The 20,247-nt window shown below is 49.7% G+C and overlaps 1 protein-coding gene across 3 annotated transcripts; it reads right to left on the minus strand.

The window, feature by feature from the left end:
- Window positions 1–10,634: 10,634 nt before the first annotated feature.
- NECAP1 (NECAP endocytosis associated 1) lies at window positions 10,635–18,708 on the minus strand. Of its 3 annotated transcripts, none has more exons than XM_044997628.1 (9): window positions 18,477–18,708; window positions 16,659–16,690; window positions 15,823–15,923; window positions 15,563–15,667; window positions 15,131–15,212; window positions 14,560–14,668; window positions 14,266–14,452; window positions 13,560–13,665; window positions 10,635–13,220 (listed from the first exon to the last, which is right to left on the minus strand). In XM_044997628.1, exons 1-9 carry the CDS (start codon window positions 18,564–18,566, stop codon window positions 13,172–13,174), a joined length of 861 nt encoding a protein of 286 aa, XP_044853563.1. In that variant the 5' UTR covers window positions 18,567–18,708; the 3' UTR covers window positions 10,635–13,171. The 3 variants fall into 3 exon arrangements, with proteins under 3 accessions (XP_044853563.1, XP_044853581.1, XP_044853572.1); XM_044997646.1 differs by having other exon boundaries at window positions 18,518–18,619; XM_044997637.1 differs by lacking the exon at window positions 16,659–16,690 and having other exon boundaries at window positions 18,518–18,707.
- Between the last annotated feature and the right edge of the window lie 1,539 nt (window positions 18,709–20,247).

Here is a 20,247-nt window from a genome sequence, read left to right on the forward strand (position 1 = left end):
TTGGTCTGTCCACCTAGCTCTGTCTATACTGGGGATGAGGTAGCCACAGCTACATCACTGCGGGATTTTTATCCTGATGTAAGTTTCCAGTGTAAACCAGCCCTTAATCCCAAAGAAATACTGTGCAGTAAGGTATTGTGTGGATTATAGAAAATTTAATGTGGTTACAGTCTCCAATGCTTACCCCATCCTTCATGTGGATGATAAGTTAGATAAATGTAGCAGACCTAACTATTTAACTACTGTAAATTTAACTAAGGGATACTGACAAATTCCCTTGGAAACTGCGTCACAGTCAAGGAGTCAAAGCATACAGTAGTGGCAGGAGAGATCCTTGACCTGGGTCACTGGGTGGATGGAGGCCAAATCCACCCAGATCCCCTGAAAATGGAAGTTATTTGAATTGGCCTGTCTCCAAAACTAAGAAAGAGGTTCAATCTTTTATAGGTCTGGCTAACTATTATCAAAAATGTGTGAGGTTTCAGTGATGCTGTTCCTTCTATCACAGATCTATGCCAGAAAACAAAACCAGAAAAAGTGGTTTGGTCAAATGCCTGTCAAAAGGGTTTGTTACTGTGAAGCAAATTTTATCAGACATACCCCTTTTAGCCAGTACAGATTTTAACAAAATGTTTGAATTGTGCACTGATGCATGCAACACAGGTCTTGGAGCTGCACTAATTCAGACCAGGGAGGATAACAAGAAATGCTTCATGGCATTTCTGAGCAAAAACTGTCTCCTGCTGAACAAAATTACTCTAATAGAAAAAGAGTGTTTCTCCTGTGAAACAACTCAGAACCAGGGCCGCCCGAGGGGCGAGAGGGGCGGGGGGGCAAGTGGGGCAATAGCTGCTCCGGGTCTTCGGCGGCGGGTCCTTCAGTGCAGTGGAAGACTCGGAGCAAGTGAAGGACCCGTGGCTGAAGTGCTGCCGAAGGCTCGGAGCGCCGCCTGGTGAGTACGAGCGCCGCTGCAAGCGGCGGGGGAAAAAAAAAAGCCGCTATTGGTGACAGCTTTACCGCTGCTGCTTCATTCTTCGGCGGCAATTCGGTGGTGGGTCCTTCCCTCCGAGAAGGACCTGCTGCTGAATTGCCACCAAAGACCCGGCCCTGCCCCAGGCCCCCTGAATCCTCTGGGCGGCCCTGCTCAGAATGTTTATGTTCAATGGGTAGTTTAGGGTATTAACAGACCGCTCACCATTATTATGGCTCCATAGAACAAAAGGAACCAACTCCAGATTGCTATGCTGGAGTGGAGCATAGCTTTGCAGGAGCATATGGAGATTAAGCATATTGCAGGGTTGGAGAACAAGGTAGATGATGCCCTATCCAGAAAAGAGGGTACAGAGGTGAAGCTTACACCATGGCCAGTGGCCAAAACTCCAGCATCAAACTCACAAGGTGAGGGAGGTTGTGACAATAAGGATCCAGACATCCCAAGGGGAGAACAAGAGGTCTGACCCCCCCAAAATAAGCAATAGAATCAACTGGCAGCATACAGTGTTATTGTGTATAAACATATGTCAGGCAAAGCCTTTTATGAATGTTTGTAATATTCTGAATGTGATGGTCATGCGGAGATATGTAGACAGGTTATGGTTATGAATGTATGCCTATAAAATTGTAATTGTAACTGTAGTGCAACTACAGCAACAACTCACAACAGGGAGTGAAATAATTAGGTAGGGCTTACAGGAAACCAAATTCAAATACCCACCCTCCCCTTTGTCCTGCCAGGAAGACACAGTGGTGGACTATTAAAGTTAATGGAAAGACATTGAAACTGAAAAGGAAAGAAACCCCTAAGGCCAGTATATGCTGAAAACATTGGCCTAGCTATGTCTCTCAGGGGTGTGAAAAATCCACCCTCCTGAGAGACGTAGCTATGGTGACTTAATTCCTGGTTAAGACAGCACTAGGACTATGTCTACACTACCACTTATGCCAGCATAATTTGTGAAAGGGAAAGAAAAGACGGTTACTCACCGTTGTAACTGTTGTTCTTCGAGATGTGTTGCTCCTATCCATTCCAGTTAGGTGTGCGCGCCGTGCGTGCACGGCTCTTCGGAACATTTTTACCCTAGCAACTCCGGCGGGCCGGCTGGGCGCCCCCTGGAGTGGCGCCGCTATAGCGCTGGATATATACCCCAGCCGGCCCGTCCGCTCCTCAGTTCCTTCTTGCCGGCTACTCCGACAGTGGGGAAGGAGGGTGGGTCTGGAATGGATAGGAGCAACACATCTCGAAGAACAACAGTTACAACGGTGAGTAACCGTCTTTTCTTCTTCGAGTGATTGCTCCTATGCATTCCAGTTAGGTGATTCCCAAGCCTTACCTAGGCGGTGGGGTCGGAGTGAGACGTGGCAGAGTGTAAGACTGCTGAGCCGAAGGCTGCATCGTCTCTGGATTGCTGCACCAACGTGTAGTGGGAAGCGAAGGTGTGGACAGAAGACCAGGTGGCCGCTCTACAGATGTCCTGGATGGGAACATGGGCGAGGAAGGCGGCAGACGAGGCTTGCGCTCTCGTAGTGCCCCTGCCCCAGCCTGGACCCCTTCCCACCCTACAAAACCCTTGGTCCCAGCCTGGAGCACCCTCCTGCACCCCAAACCCTTCACCCCCAGCCCCTGCACCTCTGCCCCAGCCTGGACCCCTTCCTGCCCTCCGAACCCCTCGGTCCCAGCCCAGACCACCCTCCTGCACCCCAAACCCCTCATCCCCAGCCCCACCCCAGAGCCCGCACCCCCAGCCATAGCCCTCACTCCCCTCCCACACCCCAACCCCCTGTCCCAGCCCAGTGAAAACATGCGAGTGAGTGAGGGTGGGGAGAGTGTGCGACAGAGGGAGGGGGGATGCAGTGAGTGGGGGCGGGGCCTCAGAGAAGGGGCGGAGGCAGAGCCTCATGGGAGGGGCAGGTGTGGTAAGGGTGTTCGGTTTTGTGCGAGTAGAAAGTTGGCACAGTTCAGCTGATCAGCTCCACCATGTCCTCCTGCTGTGCTGGGACAGTGCCACTGATGATGGGGTCAGGGACCAGTGCTGCGTGTCCACAGGCTCCTAGCAATATCAGGGAAGGATGCAGGAGGAGAGAGCCTTTATGGGAGCAGCCATGCCAGGAGTGGACAACCCCATGGCATGGCAGCAGAGCGGCTGCCAGACCTGACTACAAGCACCACAGGATGAGACTGCACAACAGAAGGAGACATCAGGATACAAAAATAAGCATTCCTGGGTGAAGGGAGAGAGGAAAGCGAGACTTGGAGGGAAAAAGGGAATGTGTAGGAAAGGAATAAACCCTAAGTGAGAAAGAAAGGGAGGAATTCAATGGAGAGGGGGAAAGAAGGGTTAGAGCGAAGGGTGGGAGGGAGAGGAAGGGTCTTTTATTCTAGACTGGCTTCAGTGAGTCACGACCCAGACTCCTCAGGGGGAGATGTCTCACTGCAGCCAGCTTGGAATTAGACCCAGTGCTCACTGTTCTTACCACAGCCACCCAGAACTATATTCTTGATCCTCTGCCCTGACCAACAGCATCCATGGTGCACTCCTGGGTGTTATGTTCCCAGCATTCACAGAGAAGTTAGATAAAAACACACCCTTGTCAGAAGGTTTCAAAGTAACTATTAGGCCTGTTTTTTGGCTTGAGATAGAATTTGGGGTTTGATTTTTGATACTTTTATATCCTTACTAATATGTGTGAAGAAAGACACTGGGTGTTACAGCTGCCCACAAGCAGATCAGGTGAAAAGAGAGAAGAGATAGAGCGAAAGTGTTGCTGGGGAGAGTGGGAGTTTAATATACGAGCGCACACTTGAAGGACAGTCCTGCCTCAGCTCCTCTTCCAAGATAAGGTCAAGCAACCAGTCAAGAAGGGCAAATGGGATCGGGGAAGATATAAGAAACATAGGCACCGACTCCATGGAAAAATTGGTGGGTGCAGAGCAGGCAAGCTCCCCGCCCCACCCCCCATGCCCCAGCTCACCTCCACCTCCTCCCCTGAACGTGCCACGTCCCTGCTTCTCCTCTCAGTGCTTGCCACCGCAAAACAGCTGTTTCACAAGCTGTGGGGGCGGGAGGAGCGGGAACGTGGCATGCTCAGGGGAGGAGGCGGGGAAGAGGCGGATCCGGGGTGGGGATTTGGGGAAGGAGTCCAATAGAGGTAGGGAGGGGGCGGAGTTGGGGTGGGAACTTTGGGGAAGGGGTTGGAAGTGGGGGCAGGGGCAGGAGGAAGCAGGGCAGGGGTGGAATCAGGCTGGGGGTCAGGGGGGTTGAGCACTCACCGGTGCCAGGAGAAGTTGGCGCCTATAATAAGAAACACTAAGGCCAAAGAAATGCCTGTCCCTGACCAAAGGACAACCTCACTCCTTACCCCTCCCATGGGATACAGAAGCCCCCAGATTCACGACCGTTCAAAACAGAAGATGACCATAAATAGTAAGGGGTGGGATCAAGGGCATGCTACGCTCATTATGCCTGCTAAGGAGGGGAAAGAGGGACACTGGGAAGGCTCGGGCGGGGGGAGTCAGAGCTATGGATATGCTTGCTTGATTAACCCCAATAAACATTGCATTGCCTGCACTTTGGACTTCTGGTCTTCTGCTTTCTGTCTGCATGACAAGAACCAGGGGAGGGAGAAGGGAAACCCCTTAACAATTACACTTCTTCATTTCTTAGGATTCAGAACAATACACACCAGAACCAAAAACAGAGAGAGAGAAAGCAGGCTGCTCCCTAAAACAGCTAGCCACAACTCAAACTACCTTACTCTAAGTTGACTGGCTGCAGTTTGACTCTGATCACTTGCTTCCCTGCAGAGCCCCCTAGCTTGCAAACCAGACCAGGAAAACCCCAGTGAATTTAAAGTTTAAAAATTAGCAGTATTGGCAAAGCCTTTGTAGTGTAGACTAGCCTTATGTCACAAAGCCTAGTGGGCTACAAGTTGCACAGAAACCAACCTGCCAGGTGTACAAGGTGGAGCTAAGAGTGTGGGGGGTTCAAACTTGTTCTTTGCATGGTGGAGTTCAAATACTGTGACCATCTGTGGGGACGGGGTCCTTAAAATCCACAAGATAGACAAAGGCACAAAGAACTGCAGAAAGGCAGCTGGGCTTGAGGAAAGGAGGGGAGAGGAGGAAGGAGAAGAGGTCCAAATAGTCCAGGGAAAACTTCAAACTAATAGGGGAAGGGAGGTTCTAAACCGCAGCCCCGTCCATTTATCTCATCTGTTTACTAGGGACTATTTTCCACAGAAGCAGGCTACATTTCATTAACCTTCCCAATCATAATTAAGTTATACCCCAAAGTCAATGATCCGCACCATGGGGTGCATTAGTCAGCCATTGTTTGCCTTCGGTCCAAACGTCACAGTTCACCCCTCTGTCTAATGGCCAAGTCAAAATGTGCCAGAAACTCTCACCTTGCCAAAGGTCAGTTCCAACCATCATGGTTGCCCACTCCCGACCCCTCTTTCCTTGGGCCAAATCCATATCCTGGCTCAGAGCTTTCAGTCAGTTACAGTGACAGAGGCAGGCTGCGAAGTTTGGATCCGTAAAGGAAAAATGTGACATTTGTGGAAGTGAGTTGGGGGGGTGCAGTTCAGGGAAGCCCAAATTAAACAATGTCCTGATATAGCAATAATCCTTGGCATTTCATCAGCACTTCCCATCCAAGGATTGTACAATATTTTACAAACGTTAATTAATTTAGACTCAATCTCCCCCCTGTGAGGGAAGTAAGTATCATTACCCCCATTTTATAGGTAGGAAAAGGGAGAGAGGGGAAGTGACTAAACCAAGCAAGTTAATGGTAGATCTAGGAATAGAAGTCAAATCTCTGGATTCCCAGTCCTGTGCTTTGACCACACAGCCACTCCTCCTCTTTATGGGCTTATGAGTTCAAGCTGCACTAGTAAGTGTTCCCCTGTCTTCAGGGCATTCTCCGTTGCTACCGGGCTGAATACAGGCACAGTGACCCAGATCCTCAAAGGTATTTAAGCACCTAACTCTCATTGCTTTTTAGGCACCTTAAATACCTTTGAGGATCTGGGCCAGCAATACCAAGGGATAAATATTTGTAGGAAAACTGCACCTGTTATATTTACCCACCAGATGGCACTGCAAGAACTACAAAATCTCAGAGGTTTTATATGCATTTACTGGGCACTGGTATTAAATGGTTCACTGTCGCCAAGATTAATCACAAGGATTATAAATGTTCTGCACTGATCCTTATCTTCTGCCCCAGCTGTATAGCTGAGTCGGCTGTATGCACATTCACTCTTTCCCTTCTGAATCCTCCTGTATTTTCCCCCTATACTCTGGGCAGAGCATGTGCCACTATACCCAGTTGCCGATTTTCTTAGGCAAATGTAGCTGCCTCCATGTGTTACAGCTCACAGTGGTGCTACACAACAGTTTGGGACAGGAAGTGAAGAAGAAAGCCAGCTCCAGTTACAATGGAAAGGGGGGACTGAGGTAAACTAAATACAGTTACCGTAGCTGGAATTTCCTATGCAGCCAAGGTTAACACCCCACCATTTATTAAACACGCTGTGGGGCTTTTCATGACAAGGGGTCAGCTCCCCAGTTTTAGATTTCACCCAGAATATGTCACCTCCAAACCACAGTCCCCCCCACACCACACTGGGGCACTGAGGTTAGTATTGACACAAAGGGAAACACACCCCCCTCACTACAGCACAGCCCCCCTCCTGCCATGCTTGAACACTGGGCTCAGTACTGGCACAGGGAGCAGAACAGCAAACCCTGCAGAACAGTGCTCCCTGGCACCAGCCCTAGGCATTGGGGGTCAGTGCTGACACAGCCAGAAGAGCACCTTCTCCTGAGTCATCCCCACCACGCCCTGCAGCCCAGCCCTTCCTGACATTGACCTTGGGCATCGGGGGCAGTGATGACTCAGAGGGTAAAGTGCCCCCTTGTGAGTCACTCACACCACTCCCTGCAGCATGCAGGCTTATTTGTATTAGACTAGGCCTCCAATGACACTTTAATTTGTTTTTAAAGTAACAGCAGGCTGTCCCCTTCCACTCTGCTGGCTAGTTCCTAGCAGAAGGGTAGAATCAGCAGAGACACTGGTACAAACTGTTTCTCTGTTGAATATGTTGCTTGTTAAATTTCTCTAGCTGGCTTTATTTCCCCTTTTGCCTACAGAATGTCTCTCTTGGGCAGGTGTCTATCAACTTCTAGCCTCTTGGCAGTGGGTTAGACTAGGTGACCCTTGCGGCCATTTCTAGCTCTATGGTTTGGTGATTCTAAGATTTTCAGAAACACTCATGTTCCATTTCCAGACATGACTGAGGCCTGGTCAGCAACCACATTTTACACCAGCATAAGTAGTTCAGTTCAGGGTGCAATTGTGTCACCGCAATAGTTTAGTTTAGCCTTGACCGCAATAGCTTTCAAGGATACTTCAGTACCTAAGGGCTTGTCTGCGACCAAGAATTATACTGCCTCAACTATACCAATCTAGTTAAGGTGATACAAGTGTGCTACCACTAGGGGGGTTGTATCAGTATCATTTATGCCCTTTCCATCATGGGAACTAGGCTTACGGATATAAGCACCTTTCTATTGCTCCAGCTGAGGGTGTTTGTAGTGCTTTAACCATACCACTATAGCTAACGCAGGCCAGCTTGAGTATAAACAGGTACTAAGGAGTCCAAGTATCACTGACACATCAGTGGGAATTATGCAGGTTAGGTGCCTAGGCACTTTTTTTTGGTAAACCCTGCTAGGTACCAATTTGCCCCTTTAGGCACCTAAATACCTTTGAAAATCTGCTCCTAAATCACTTCTATCATTTAGGGTCCTGGTCAGTTAAGCATTTTGGCAATTACTCTTATTGGAGTCACCAGCTTTTTGGGAGATAGTGGGGAGGTGTGGCACTCGGTACCTCAAAGTAGCACTCTGGAACCCCTAAAGTCACCACTGTGATATCATGGTATGTTCTGTACAAAGTATGCCTTGCGAGGTATCGTTTTAAAAGTCGGGATCTGTTGAACATTAATATCCTCCTGGATTGGACGTGCTATCATTGTATAGGAAGTTATGAAGTATTGTTGTGTGTGTGTGTTACTGAAATACATTGTGTGGTTGGGAAGTGCCCACAGCTGGCCTTTCAGTATGGACAAAAGAGCAGTTGTCACGGGCCAGAAAGGCATTGATGGCGGGTCCAGCAGAATCCCCTCTCCCAGAGACTCCTTAGGGAGGGCATGTATGCAATGGGGACTGCCTGACCCCCAAGTCAGGGCAAGGATCTTTCTAGTAGCTGGAAGAAAGTATAAATGAGGAACTGTGACATCATCACTTGGCCTCTTTCTCCCCCCCCTCCCCCGCCAACACATTTCAACACCTGGAAGACAAAGACTTTGAACTGGGGAGATTGGTCCCAGGCTGGAAGGGAGTTCAGGCTGAATATTGAGAATCACGAACTGTTTTCCTCTTCTTGTCCTTCAGAAATTCTATTCAGTGCAGGCCCAAGACCTTGTCCTGCACCAGAAAATTCATGCCTGTAATTCACAGCCGATGCCGCACTATTGATGGCATCAACCACGGAAGCCGTGGTGGAGCCAGGGCTTGGGTATTTTTGCCCAGCCTGCCCAAAGCAGGGTTAGATGACATAATGGGAAAAATTCCCAGCTACACTACAGTTACCACCAGTGGAGTTGAACCATTTACAAATTATAGGTCCTAGTTTTGCCCAGGTGTCTCAAACTCTCCCACACCATCTTTCAGACCCCATGTTCGTGGTGGTAGCATTCCCTTCTCATTCAGCCAACACGATGGCTCACCTCCCACCCAGCTTCTCCGCTCACTGCTATGGGCCTAGAAGCAGCTATTCCCAGCAGCCCAAGTAAGCCTGCTGGTTCATTCTGCAGTACAAAATAAATATCATTACTTGGGAGATAACCAGATCAAATCAAAGACTCATTCTCAAAGGCCTAGCCTTAATCCTTCATCTGGAGAGAGCTGTTGTGTATAACATCATGTGTAGGAGGAGGTCTTAACAGCCAGCCCTTTGCTTAGGCGGGGTTAGAAGAGAGCATTTGCAATGCAAGGTGTGGGAGAGGGGGAATGGGAGGTGCTGACATAGGGTCACTGCTCCAATAACCTAATGCCAGAACCAAACCCTCTTCACTGCAAACAGAGAAGAGGAGCGGTCTCCCTGTCCTGCTCATAACGCATGTGTGGGGGGCAGATTTATAGGATGTTATCAAGACGATACAATTCAAACTGGTTCCCTTACTAGTTCCTCCATGCTGCTGTACATGCAAAACCAAGATCAAAGTTACCAAAGCAGTAGGATCTCCCTTCCTCTTCCCTGCGCTCCTTCTCACACATTCCCATATTGCTCTGTCCAACCCTCTTCTCTGTCCAACCCTCTTCTCTCTCCCCCTTTCTAGTACCTTCCCGCATTGTTACTTCCATGAGGATTTGACTCTGGTGAAAGGAGCTGCTGTACATAGGCCTCCGTTTACTCACAGAACAGGCAGGACTACATTACCAGCCACCTCTGATACCATGCTTCACACCAAGACTAAGAGAAAGTCACTCCCCCACATCTGCAGGGGTGCTTAGCCTCCAGGGCCAATTCTTAGCCTCTCTGCCATGTCTAACACTGGGAAAATAAGCATTTTGTGGCATGGGACACATCTCCCCCCAAACACCTTTCAAATCAGCCACCACAGAAAATTGTTCCCAGCCGCTCCTATCTATACTGATCTGGGTTGAAGTTACTGGTGACCTAGACAGCAAAGTCTCTATCTCCCTCTAACAGTTACCTGAGCATTAACATAGCTGTTCATTTTCATTTGTACTTCAAGATTTTCAACACATGTAACATGTTACTAGCCTTGCCAGCCCATTACCCCTGAATATGTTCTAGGAGTGCAGAAGAACTCTCGCATCTATCAAAGCTGCTGTACTTTTGTGCTTCTCCCAGGGAGCACCATGAAATTTGGCTGCTCAGTGCCGGGGTTTATCGCTTCACTTTGTGGTACTGCTGCAGGAGCACAATGGTAGTGGGTTTCAGTGAAAAATATTCCCCATAGTACCTTTCATCCTAAAGCACTTCAACTACTATATACTCCTGCCATTTGTTTAATACAAACAAGAACAAATACTCTTACACACAACGCACAATTAACCTGTGAAACTCATTGCCAGGGGATGTTGTGATGACCAAAGGTATAATCGGATTCAAAAAAGAACTTCATGAGTTCATGGAAGATAGGTCAGTCAATGCTTATTAGACAAGGTAGTGAGAGACACAACCTCATGCTTGGATGACCCCAAACTTCTGACAGCCAGAAGCCCTGTATGTGTGGCAGTGGAGGGAGGGGGGGAAGGGGGCAGGGTATGAGGTGGATCACCCAACTGCCCTGCTCTGTACACTCCCCATAACGCTCTGGTATTGTCCATTGTCAGAGACAGGATGCTGGACTTGATGAACCATTAGCGTGATGCAGTATGGTCAACAGGGCAGCTGCCCCAGCACAAAATTCACTTCATTTAAGAGACATGTGTCTGACAAAGTGGGTATTCAACCACGAAAGCTTATGCTCCTATTCTTCTGTTAGTCTATAAGGTGCCACAGGACTCTTTGTCGCTTCATTAAAGAGAGAGTTCATTTTCCCAATTTTTTCTTGTTTTTAATTACCATTATTGCACCGTACATTTTATGCTTTATATACATACATCTTTAATTTTTGCTTCTTCAGCTTTGTAAATACATAATATATTATCTCCAGAATACTAGCTAAGAGACATTACACAGAGGGAGAGGCTCCTGGTTAGTTGCTAATTGATGCTGTGAACTTCCTTAGTTTTGGAAACTGATATATAATTGAAATGACTGGACCTGCCACTGATATGGAAGATATGATCCAACAGCCAGGGCACATGGCCTGGTATAGAGAACACCAAGAGAAGAAGGGGTTAATGATTTACACCCATCCATGTAACAAATTCATAGGGAGAAAGGGAAGCCTCGGAGACAGGGAGCTAAACCAACAGTGAGATTCAGGAGTAATTATCAAGAGGGGAAAATACAGCTGGGGGTCAGGAATAGGTGGCTATTTAAAATCCATCCATCCATCCAAGCCAGCAGTCTGGTCCCCACCTCCACAAGTGGAACTGCAGCAGCTTTACAGAGACACGGCACTCCCACATGTCTCTTCAAAATAGTTTTTGCTCCCTAGAGAGATGCTCCAAGTGCAAAGTGGCCTCTCAATGCCCTCAGGACTAGCGAGCCTGCAGAGAGGTAGTCTACAATCGCAACAGCGGAGAAGAGAGAAAAAGGGTTGGAGACCAATTGGAAGTACAAAAGTGCCCAATTAGCTGCTCTCCTTTTAGAACTCTAGCCCTGCGATTTTAGAGGTGGAGGGCAGAAATTAAGTGAACAAAGTTTTAATGCTTCCAGGGTACATCTGAGGCTAGACGTGTTGCCACTAGTTGAGTGTCACAAACAAGAAGACCCCTGCTGCCCGCAAAGCCCACGTCTAGTGTTCTAGAAAGCGGATCCCAGCTACAGGAGGGCTGGGGAGACTGGCTGCTCTACTAGAGACTCCACTGAAGCCCATATGGTGGAAGTGGGTAGGAGGCCAGGCTTCCCTGTAAAATGACCCAGATTAGCAAGCAGACTTGAATGGCTACTTGGGAGCAGGGTGGGGGGGAATGAAAAGCAAGGGGCTTTAAGAGCCTCCCCAACAGAACAAGGAATGAGGTACAAGACCCCGCTGACTCAAGAGACTTTGTATGCCCTTAAGAAAGGCTTGAGGGACAGGGGGGTTCAGAGCACATTAAGTCATCATGGCAAATAAATCCCACAAGTGGAAAATTACACAGGGGGGTGGCGCAAGGAGAGAGCACCCATCTCCAAAATGGCCTAGCTGTCATAGCTCACATTGCATGCAAGACCTGACCCTAATCAGGGTTCAGCCAGCTTCCCACCTGCTATCAATCCCTCCCCAAACAGACTGGGTGTGGGGGGGGGGGATGTCCTATGGGATCTGTCCCTTTCCCACCCTCCCTCAGTGCAGCTTGAGCTATCTATGGGCGCAGGGAAACTGTTGTAATGCAAGTGATTTCGGCACAGCATTGCCAGATGCAGGTGTTTCACCAGAACATATCCCAGCTGAGGCTAGGGAGATGAAGTGCTGATGGAGGTGGGATAATCCAGTCGCTAACCAGCCACACCACTAGCATGGCTGTTCAATTATAAAAACAGGTGTTTTTACACACTTCCAGTTAAAACAGCTCAATGGCATGTTGCGATCTCAGTGGCGGAGGAGGGAAACAGGAGAGTGCTTTGGGAGGGAAGCAGCACCAAGATCAGCTTCTAAAAAGAACAAACCAAATAAGAAAGTCATGATCATGAAGTGTCAGGTCTGTGGCCCGGAGGCAGGTTGGTCTATACATGGACCTGTGTCTCCTCCCGCAAAGCCACAGGAAACACCCATCACAGGGAAGATCTGCATATCAGACCAAGGAGAGAGGACAAGGGGGTGGTTATGGCTCAGCCTGGACAGACATGCCATGATTAAGGATTAATGCACAAGATTCTGTTCCATAGGAGAGAGAAGGCAGACTGCTCCAATCTCCTAGCTGTTCCTATGTTAGGGCCATAGCTAACCCATCAATACAAACTAGTGCCCCAAACACAGCTGCATGAAACCCTAACAGCCCTCAGCCTTGCAAGCCAAGCTGTAGTGATTTGGGTCTTTACTGTAGAATACCTGTGAAAGGTTTTTAACAGTGGGAGGGAGCTGGCCCTTGCTAGAGGGAGAGCTTAAGAACACAAAAGCCTCAGACAACTTCAAACCCTCCTCATGGGCCTCACATTATGGATTCTTGATTTCCCTGTATGGACAGCTCAGAAACAAGAAATAGGATGCACCTCTCAATAGCCAGGTGGATAGAGAAGATACAACTCACTTCATCTCCCTAGCTATCATATGGTGGATTTTTGAGATGGTTCCCTCAGGGTTTGGCAGTTTCACTGTGAGATCAAAAAAAATCAGTCTCAATTGAAGTGGAAACTTTAGAAGGAAAGATTGTCCAGGATTTTTGATTGAAGTCTTGAGAGGTTTGGAACCCTCTGATCCCACTTGATGCCCCTAGAGCCTCTTGGTCATTGGTCTGTTCCCACTCCACTGCCTTTGCCATTCAGAACTGGACCCAGTTGGACTGCTGAGGACCCTGATTGGGAACAGCGCTGAAAGGACAAAAGGACTGTCAGAGGGTACAGTTCCAGCCTTGGGATTGCTGTCTCACCTATACAGCTCTGCCAATGCCCCTCAGACCTCCCCTGCAGCCCCCCTGATTTTCCAGTACTGAGCTCCCCACAGAGCCCAGCCAATGCCCCTCAAACCTGCCCTGCAGCCCGCCTCCCCTCACAGCCCTGCCAATGCCCTACAGACCTGCCCTGCAACCTCCCTGCTATTCCAGTGCTGGGCTTCCCACACAGCCCTGCCAATGCCCCTCAGTCCTGCTCTGCAGTGCTTCCTTTCTTCTCATGTAGTCTCTGTCTTCTGTCCCCTTCCCTGCTAGTTACCTGGATGCAGTGCTGAAGTCTCCCCAGAGATCTGTGGTGGCTGGAACAGCAGCAAGTGCTGGTGCCTTAGAGATGGATGCAGGAGAGTCCAAATCTAACAGGATATCTGAGGGCAGGAAGAAATACATACACACTCAGAATTGTTGATAAAACAGACTCACAGCGTTTAAATACCATTATCCTACAGGATATTTCCTCCCTGCAAAGTCACTGCTATTGAAATACATTCATCACCTGTAGAGACAACCTTGCCTTCAGGAGAAGTGACGTGAAGGTTCCAGGGCTATATTACTAGCTATTTTTGCTGGGTCTCCACCAAGCTTCCAGCTATGTTTTGCTGCAACCACCTCAGGGATGCGCGCCATCCTCATAACCCAATTCAATCCTTTCCCACCATTACAACTAGCAGCCTCATCATTTGCGTCATGAACACTAGCTCCAAAAGGACAGAGGACTGAGACCACCAATTAATTTCACACAAGCCACTGAACAGATAGGAACGACTTTACATTAGTACTGAGTGACCAAATGGGCAACTGACAGGGCTTGAGAGATTCATAGATTTCAAGGTCAGAACAGAGCACAGATCATCTAGTCCACCCTCCTATCTAACACAGGCCACAGAACTTCCCCAAAATAATTCCAGTTTGAACTAGAATAAGTTACCCTGTGCTGGTGACCCCTCCCATCCATACTTAGCACTTACCAGCATTGCCCATGTTGCTGGATTTCAGCACTGGTGGCGGCGTCACATGGTTGGAAATGGCTGTTGAAGATGGGGGAGGGATTGGAGGGGCTGTGATTTTGCCACCTGGAGGAGGTGGGAGCAGGTTCAGCCCCCCCAATCCAGCTGCACGGGGTTTGGATGCCCCTCCTTTCTTTGTTGGCATGTTCTGTAAAGACACCGAAATGGATTTGAAGAGGATTCTCTAGTGGAATACAGCTGTGAGCCTGGAGATGGCACCTGGCTGAGAGTTGGCTAGGCTGGGGAGATCCTTACCCCAATGTTTAGTTTGATGGTCTGTCCTTCCTTGAACCCTAGGTCCAGTTTGGGGCGTGTGTCAGTTTCCTGTGACTCCTTGGAGATTTCAGTCTCCTGTTTCACCCACCTGGATTCAAGGAAGGAAGAAAGGGAGAAGCAGTTGAGAGCCCTTGACAAATGGGGGCCTCAAAGGGACCATGAGAAATTTTCTCCTGGGGAGCACATTGTCTGGCTTTATTACTAGTACTGCCTTGCAGTGTCAGCACTAGAGACAGGCAGCAGAGAGTTCAAGCTACATGTCTCCAGAAGGACAGTCCCTTTTACACTACAGTACATCCCAACCACCCCATTCCTGCCCGGCAGTGGCACCAATTGGGAGACCACCACGTCAGAGGCAAGAACAACTCCGTGACCTAGGTTAACTTTGAGCCCATACCTTGGGTGACAGTGTCAAGTGCCACTGCTGAAACTGCACAGCTGGGCTGCACCAGGGCTCAAAGGAATCCTGCCCCCATGGTGCCATGGGTGAGCACCCACCACATGCTGCGTACCGGCAGAGGAACAATGCCCTAGGGGAGATGGGACTCACTTGAAGTGATCCTGCAGGGAGACATTGAAGTCAAAGGCGTCACCCCGATCTGAGAAGCCGATGCCAATGAAAGCGCTTCGCCCTGGTGGGAAACAGATGTCAGCAGGGGAGGGGAAGCCTTGCAGATTCCTTATCAGCCTAATGTATAAACCCACTCCTCGCCCAGATGTCACATTCCTTCACTCTTCAATCCACAGACCTGCTCAGCCTACTGCAATCCCCACCAGCAGCCCCATCCATGGACACACTGCACAGCCACCTCACCATTCCAAACACACACCAGCACTCAAGAGGGCAGCTAGCATCCACGTAACTCAGTCAACAAGCTATGGCCAGATCTCCTTTGCCCTGGCCTGAAGGCACCTCATTTGTATTCGCCTTTCCATGGCACACTCCCTGCTGCACCACATAGCATCTTCCCTTTCTACTCACCATTCCCATCCTGAATTCGGAGGACAAAGTACCGGCTGGAATCTGTCACAGTCTCCACTGCAAGGCCAGGGAACTGGTCTATGGGAGCCTGAGCAAAGAGCTCCCCTGGAGGATAAAGGGCAGGGAGTTAAGGAAAGGAACCCCATGCATTCTTTCCCACAAAGAAAACTGCTATACTAAGCTATTAACTAGGGCGTCCCCCCTAGGGTGAGTCAGAGGTAGCAGCCATAAAACAACCTCACACCCTCACGCTGCCTTACCTGAAACTTTATCCTCTAGCTTTATGTATGCAATTTTGCCTTTTGACGTGACACGGAGACGCCCTGTCCAGTCCGGCTGGTCCAGTTTCCAGTCAGATGCCCTGGGTGGGGAAATGAACAGCCAGGTATGTTCACTGACAGCACCTCAGGCCTGCCCTGCAGCCTCTTCCTGTCCTGCACTTCCCACACAGTTCAGCTGATGCATCTAAGGGTACATCTTCACTATCCGCCGTATCGGCAGGTAGCAATCGATTTCTCGGGGATCAATATATCGCATCTAGATGAGACGTGATATATCGATCCCCGAACGCGCTCCTGTCGACTCCGTAACTCCACCAACCCGCGGTGGTAGCGGAGTCGACATGGGGAGCCGCGGAAATTGATCCCGCGCCGTGAGGACGGTAGGTAATTCGATATAAGATACTTCGACTTCAGCTACGTTATTCACGTAGCTGAAGTTGCGTATCTTATATTGATTTTCCCCCGTAGTGTAGACCTGCCCTCAGTTCTGACCTGCAGCACCCACTGCTCTCTTATTTCACATCTCTTCTGAAATTAAGTACAAGTCTCAGACTCTCAAACTTCTCTCAGCTGTTATCAGCTCCACACAGGAGACTCTGATGGCTCATCTTTCTGTATTTACTCCCCTTTGCAGGCAGAAATAGAAATAACCCAGAGAAAGGCATCCAAAGTTATTAGAGGTACAGACAGGGGAAAGGGAAAGGGTTCAGTCCAAGGAGATGTTCAGAGTACAAGGCTGCTGCGTTGAAACAGAGAAGGCCTGTAAAAATGATTAATGGCCTAGAGAAGGAAACCACATGGTTATTGCTATTTACCCCATTCTGTTCCAGGAAAACAATGAGACGCTCTGAAATTAAACAGAGTGTGTTTAAAATGGATTAAAAAGGAAGTTACACTTTCACACATCCACATACCATATCATTAACCACGGAACTCTCTGTTGCAGGATGTTACTTAAGCAAAGCAATTAAGGGATTTCAGAGACCAGATTATACATTTATATGACCGGGAATAGAATCTGCAGTGACGCTTAAGCTAAAAATTACTAGGGCAAGCAACACTTGCACTTCAAGGTGTAAGTCAGTCACACCAGTGACTTTGTAAGGATGGCATTGTAGAGTTTGATAATCATGTCCTGCAATTCCAGATGACATATGGTCCATCTATAGGCAAGGAGAAAGATTTGCTAACTGCTGGCCCTGCAAACTCATCCCGGGATTTGAGGGTCAAGATGAATTCCTTCTGGCTCATATGTTGTATAAGGTAAGCTCAACTTTTAGTTAAGCCCATTCACTCTCGGTGTCTGACAAGGTAGACAGGTGTAACTGAGGACATAAGTTAGCCCTGGAATTTGACTAAATATTTGATTTTTATAACCCAAACAATCAGTATAAAATCAACTAGTCAATCCCCAAACCTCTGCAACATGGAAAGAATGTTTTCCATCCATAAAATGAAGAGCATGAGAATGATTTTGGTTCTGATTTTCAAAAGAGCTGAGCAACCACTACTCCAGCTGAAGCCACTGAAGTTGCAGATGCTCAACACCTCAAAGTCAGGCCCCAGTTGACTTGCTCAAGGCCAGAGAGGATCAGGGGTAGGGCAGGTATTAGTACCCAGAAGCATCTGCCCTCCAACCCTCTGCTTATTCATGCAGAACAAGTCATGCTGACTCCAGTCAAATCTGTGACTGTGTAAGAGCCAGAACAGAATCCAGCTCACTCTTCCCTAGCTGTCCTGGATCTGCAGGGATAATGGAAGGTAAAAGGTATTTGTCACTGAAAAGAGCAGGTATTGTATGACTCAGAGCACACACAGAGAGCAGAACTGTTGAGTAAGGTGCCATTTTTATATAGAGTCATTTTTCCTTTCCTTGCAGTGTCAGAAAATCGAAAACCACATCGCCTATGACACAAGCATTAGGAAGTGAAACCTACTGGCATTAGGACAGTGAAACTAACCAGTCAGATGGGGAAAAATAATCATCTACAAATAGCAAAGAGGTGTTAGCTTCGTTTGCATTTTCCTCATTTTAACAATCTGAGGGAGGGGGAGGAAGAAATAGCTTGGAGGATTCCCCCTCCCTACTAGTTTGCCTGTGCATTTTAGCACTGCTGAAGACTGCCAGGCGGCAGGACAACCACTGGAGACAAGGAGGCTCCATTTATCCGGGGAACAAGTGCAGCAAACACAGGGGCAGCACATGCGTCTCTCAAAGGCGACCCCCCTCCCGTGCGCCCCAGCCCTGCCCCGGGAGAGCCCGCTGGGGTGGAGGGGGGTGGGGGAGCCCGCTGGGGTGGAGGGGGGGAGCTCACTTGCCCCGGCGCTGCCAGCAGAGGGGCCTGCGCAGCCCAGCCCGGGGGGGGGGGAGCTGAGCGCCCCCAGACCGAGCGCCCCCCTCCGTGCCCGCAGCCGGCCCGGCCCAAGGCTCCGCAGCCCAGTCTCCCCCCCGGGCTTTCGGAGCGCGGAGCCCCCGGGACGGGAGAAGCGCGGGACAGTCCCGCTGGGCGCCGGCGGGCAGAGCGGGGCCCACGGGCAGGGCCCTGCCCCCGCGACGGGGGGCAGCAAGCGGGCCAGGGGGGGCGGGTGAAGCTGCCCCCGGGAGCGGGACGGGACACGCCGGCCCCGCTCACCCGGGGCGGGGCGGGGGCAGGGCAGGATGCGGCCCCGCTACCTGTATCCCCGGTTGGAGGCCCGCGGCGGGATGCGGTAGACGCTGACATCGGGCTTCACACACAGGATGGACTCGTACTCCGCCTCGGCCGCCGCCATCTCGGATCTGAGACCCCGGCGGGGGGAGCGAAGGGTCCTAGTGACAGGGGGTGCTTCCGACCGCCATTTTTATTAAGGGCAAAGGCTGCTCCGTGGGAGATGGCGGCCATGTTGGAATCAGGCCCGTTGAAGTTGTGGCGGGAGCCATTTTGGAATCTGGCAGCTTCACACTGGCAGAGGGCAGCCATATTGCCAGTCGGTCGTGTCAAGCCGTGACGGGCGCCATTTTGGATCCTGGCAGCTTTGTCGCCGCTTTGCGTGGCCATGGTGGAAGCGGGCTGATGAAGCTATGGCGGTCGCCATCCTTAATCCTGCCACCTTCTCGGCCTTTCGTCTTCAGCCTCCATTTTGGAAACGGGCAGCGTGAAGCAACCACAGGAGGCCATCTTGGTTCCTGGCAGAACAGGCCGTGGCCCTGTGGTTCCACAGAGGGGCCTCCCAAGTGTGATGGCGGTGGCTTGTGCTGGCCAAGGGGGCGGGGCTAAAGGGCCCTGTGAGATTTAAGGGGGCAGGTGTTGCGGTGGGGTGTGTTGATAGATTAGGGATACAGGGCAGCATAGGGGGATCTGGTTTGGGGTGCAGGGCAGCATAGGGGCATGTTTCGAGGCTGTGGTGGTTCAGGAGGGAGTCTGAGCTGCCAGTGCCCTAACATGGCATGGGCAGCTGGCTCCCATAGGGCATCGGCCGCTCCTTGCCCCAGGGCCCAGGGAAGGGCTAATATGAGCGCTGCTTAACCATGGACATACAGACAAGAAGAGCGCAGCACAGCCACTGCTGACCCAAGCGTTCCAAAAATCGAGTCAGGCCCCAGAAATCAGGAGATTTTTCTATTTTAAAATTATCCTTATGGGATTCTTTGTCTGCTGGTTTCTGTACTGTTAGCATGCACTGGCTTCCTGTTTCCAAGCTTTTCTCTGTAACCGCAAGGGCTAGAAACAGTTGTTTTAAATTAAAGCTGGAATTCTACTGTAATCACATTAATCTAGAAGCTGAGTCGTTAAGAAAAACACCAAGTACCACAAGACTCATGATAAAAATTGTAAGATTTGGCAACACTGACCAATCACAAAGTACCTGAGGGGAAATGGCCCACTTCCCCTCCTTGCCACCTGTCCCTATGATGAAGACGATGCACCCCAAAATGAACAACAAATCCAAACCATTCCTGCCACACAAATCTCTGCTAAAAAACCCACCCCAATACCTCCATATAATGTGACTAACCACTGCATGTCATACTACAATATGCAAATGAGGGCCAACTAAATATGCAAACAAGCCAAATGAATATGCAAGTGAGGAACACTTGACTATGCAAAGGAGCCATCTCGGTTTGTTTTCAGAGTTCTCTGAAAGGCCAGGGGGCCTTCTGAACAACTTCCACAGGCCTGGCTCTTGGGAACATCCCCTACAAAGTACTGAGTGGCACCCAGAGGGAGGCAATCTCTGCAGCTCTTTGCCACAGAAACCCAACCGAACATGGCTTTCTGGTCTTATCATTCCCATCCTGGGCAGCAGACAGAATTCCTGGGTAACTCCATGCTGAAGTCGGCTCTGGAATTCCCCACTCCCCTTGAGAATGCTCAATGATGACAACAACAAAAAACAGTACCCCCCACCGTCCCTCAAATC

Source organism: Mauremys mutica, chromosome 1 (genome assembly GCF_020497125.1).
Source record: "Mauremys mutica isolate MM-2020 ecotype Southern chromosome 1, ASM2049712v1, whole genome shotgun sequence".
NCBI classification, from domain to species: Eukaryota; Metazoa; Chordata; order Testudines; family Geoemydidae; genus Mauremys; species Mauremys mutica.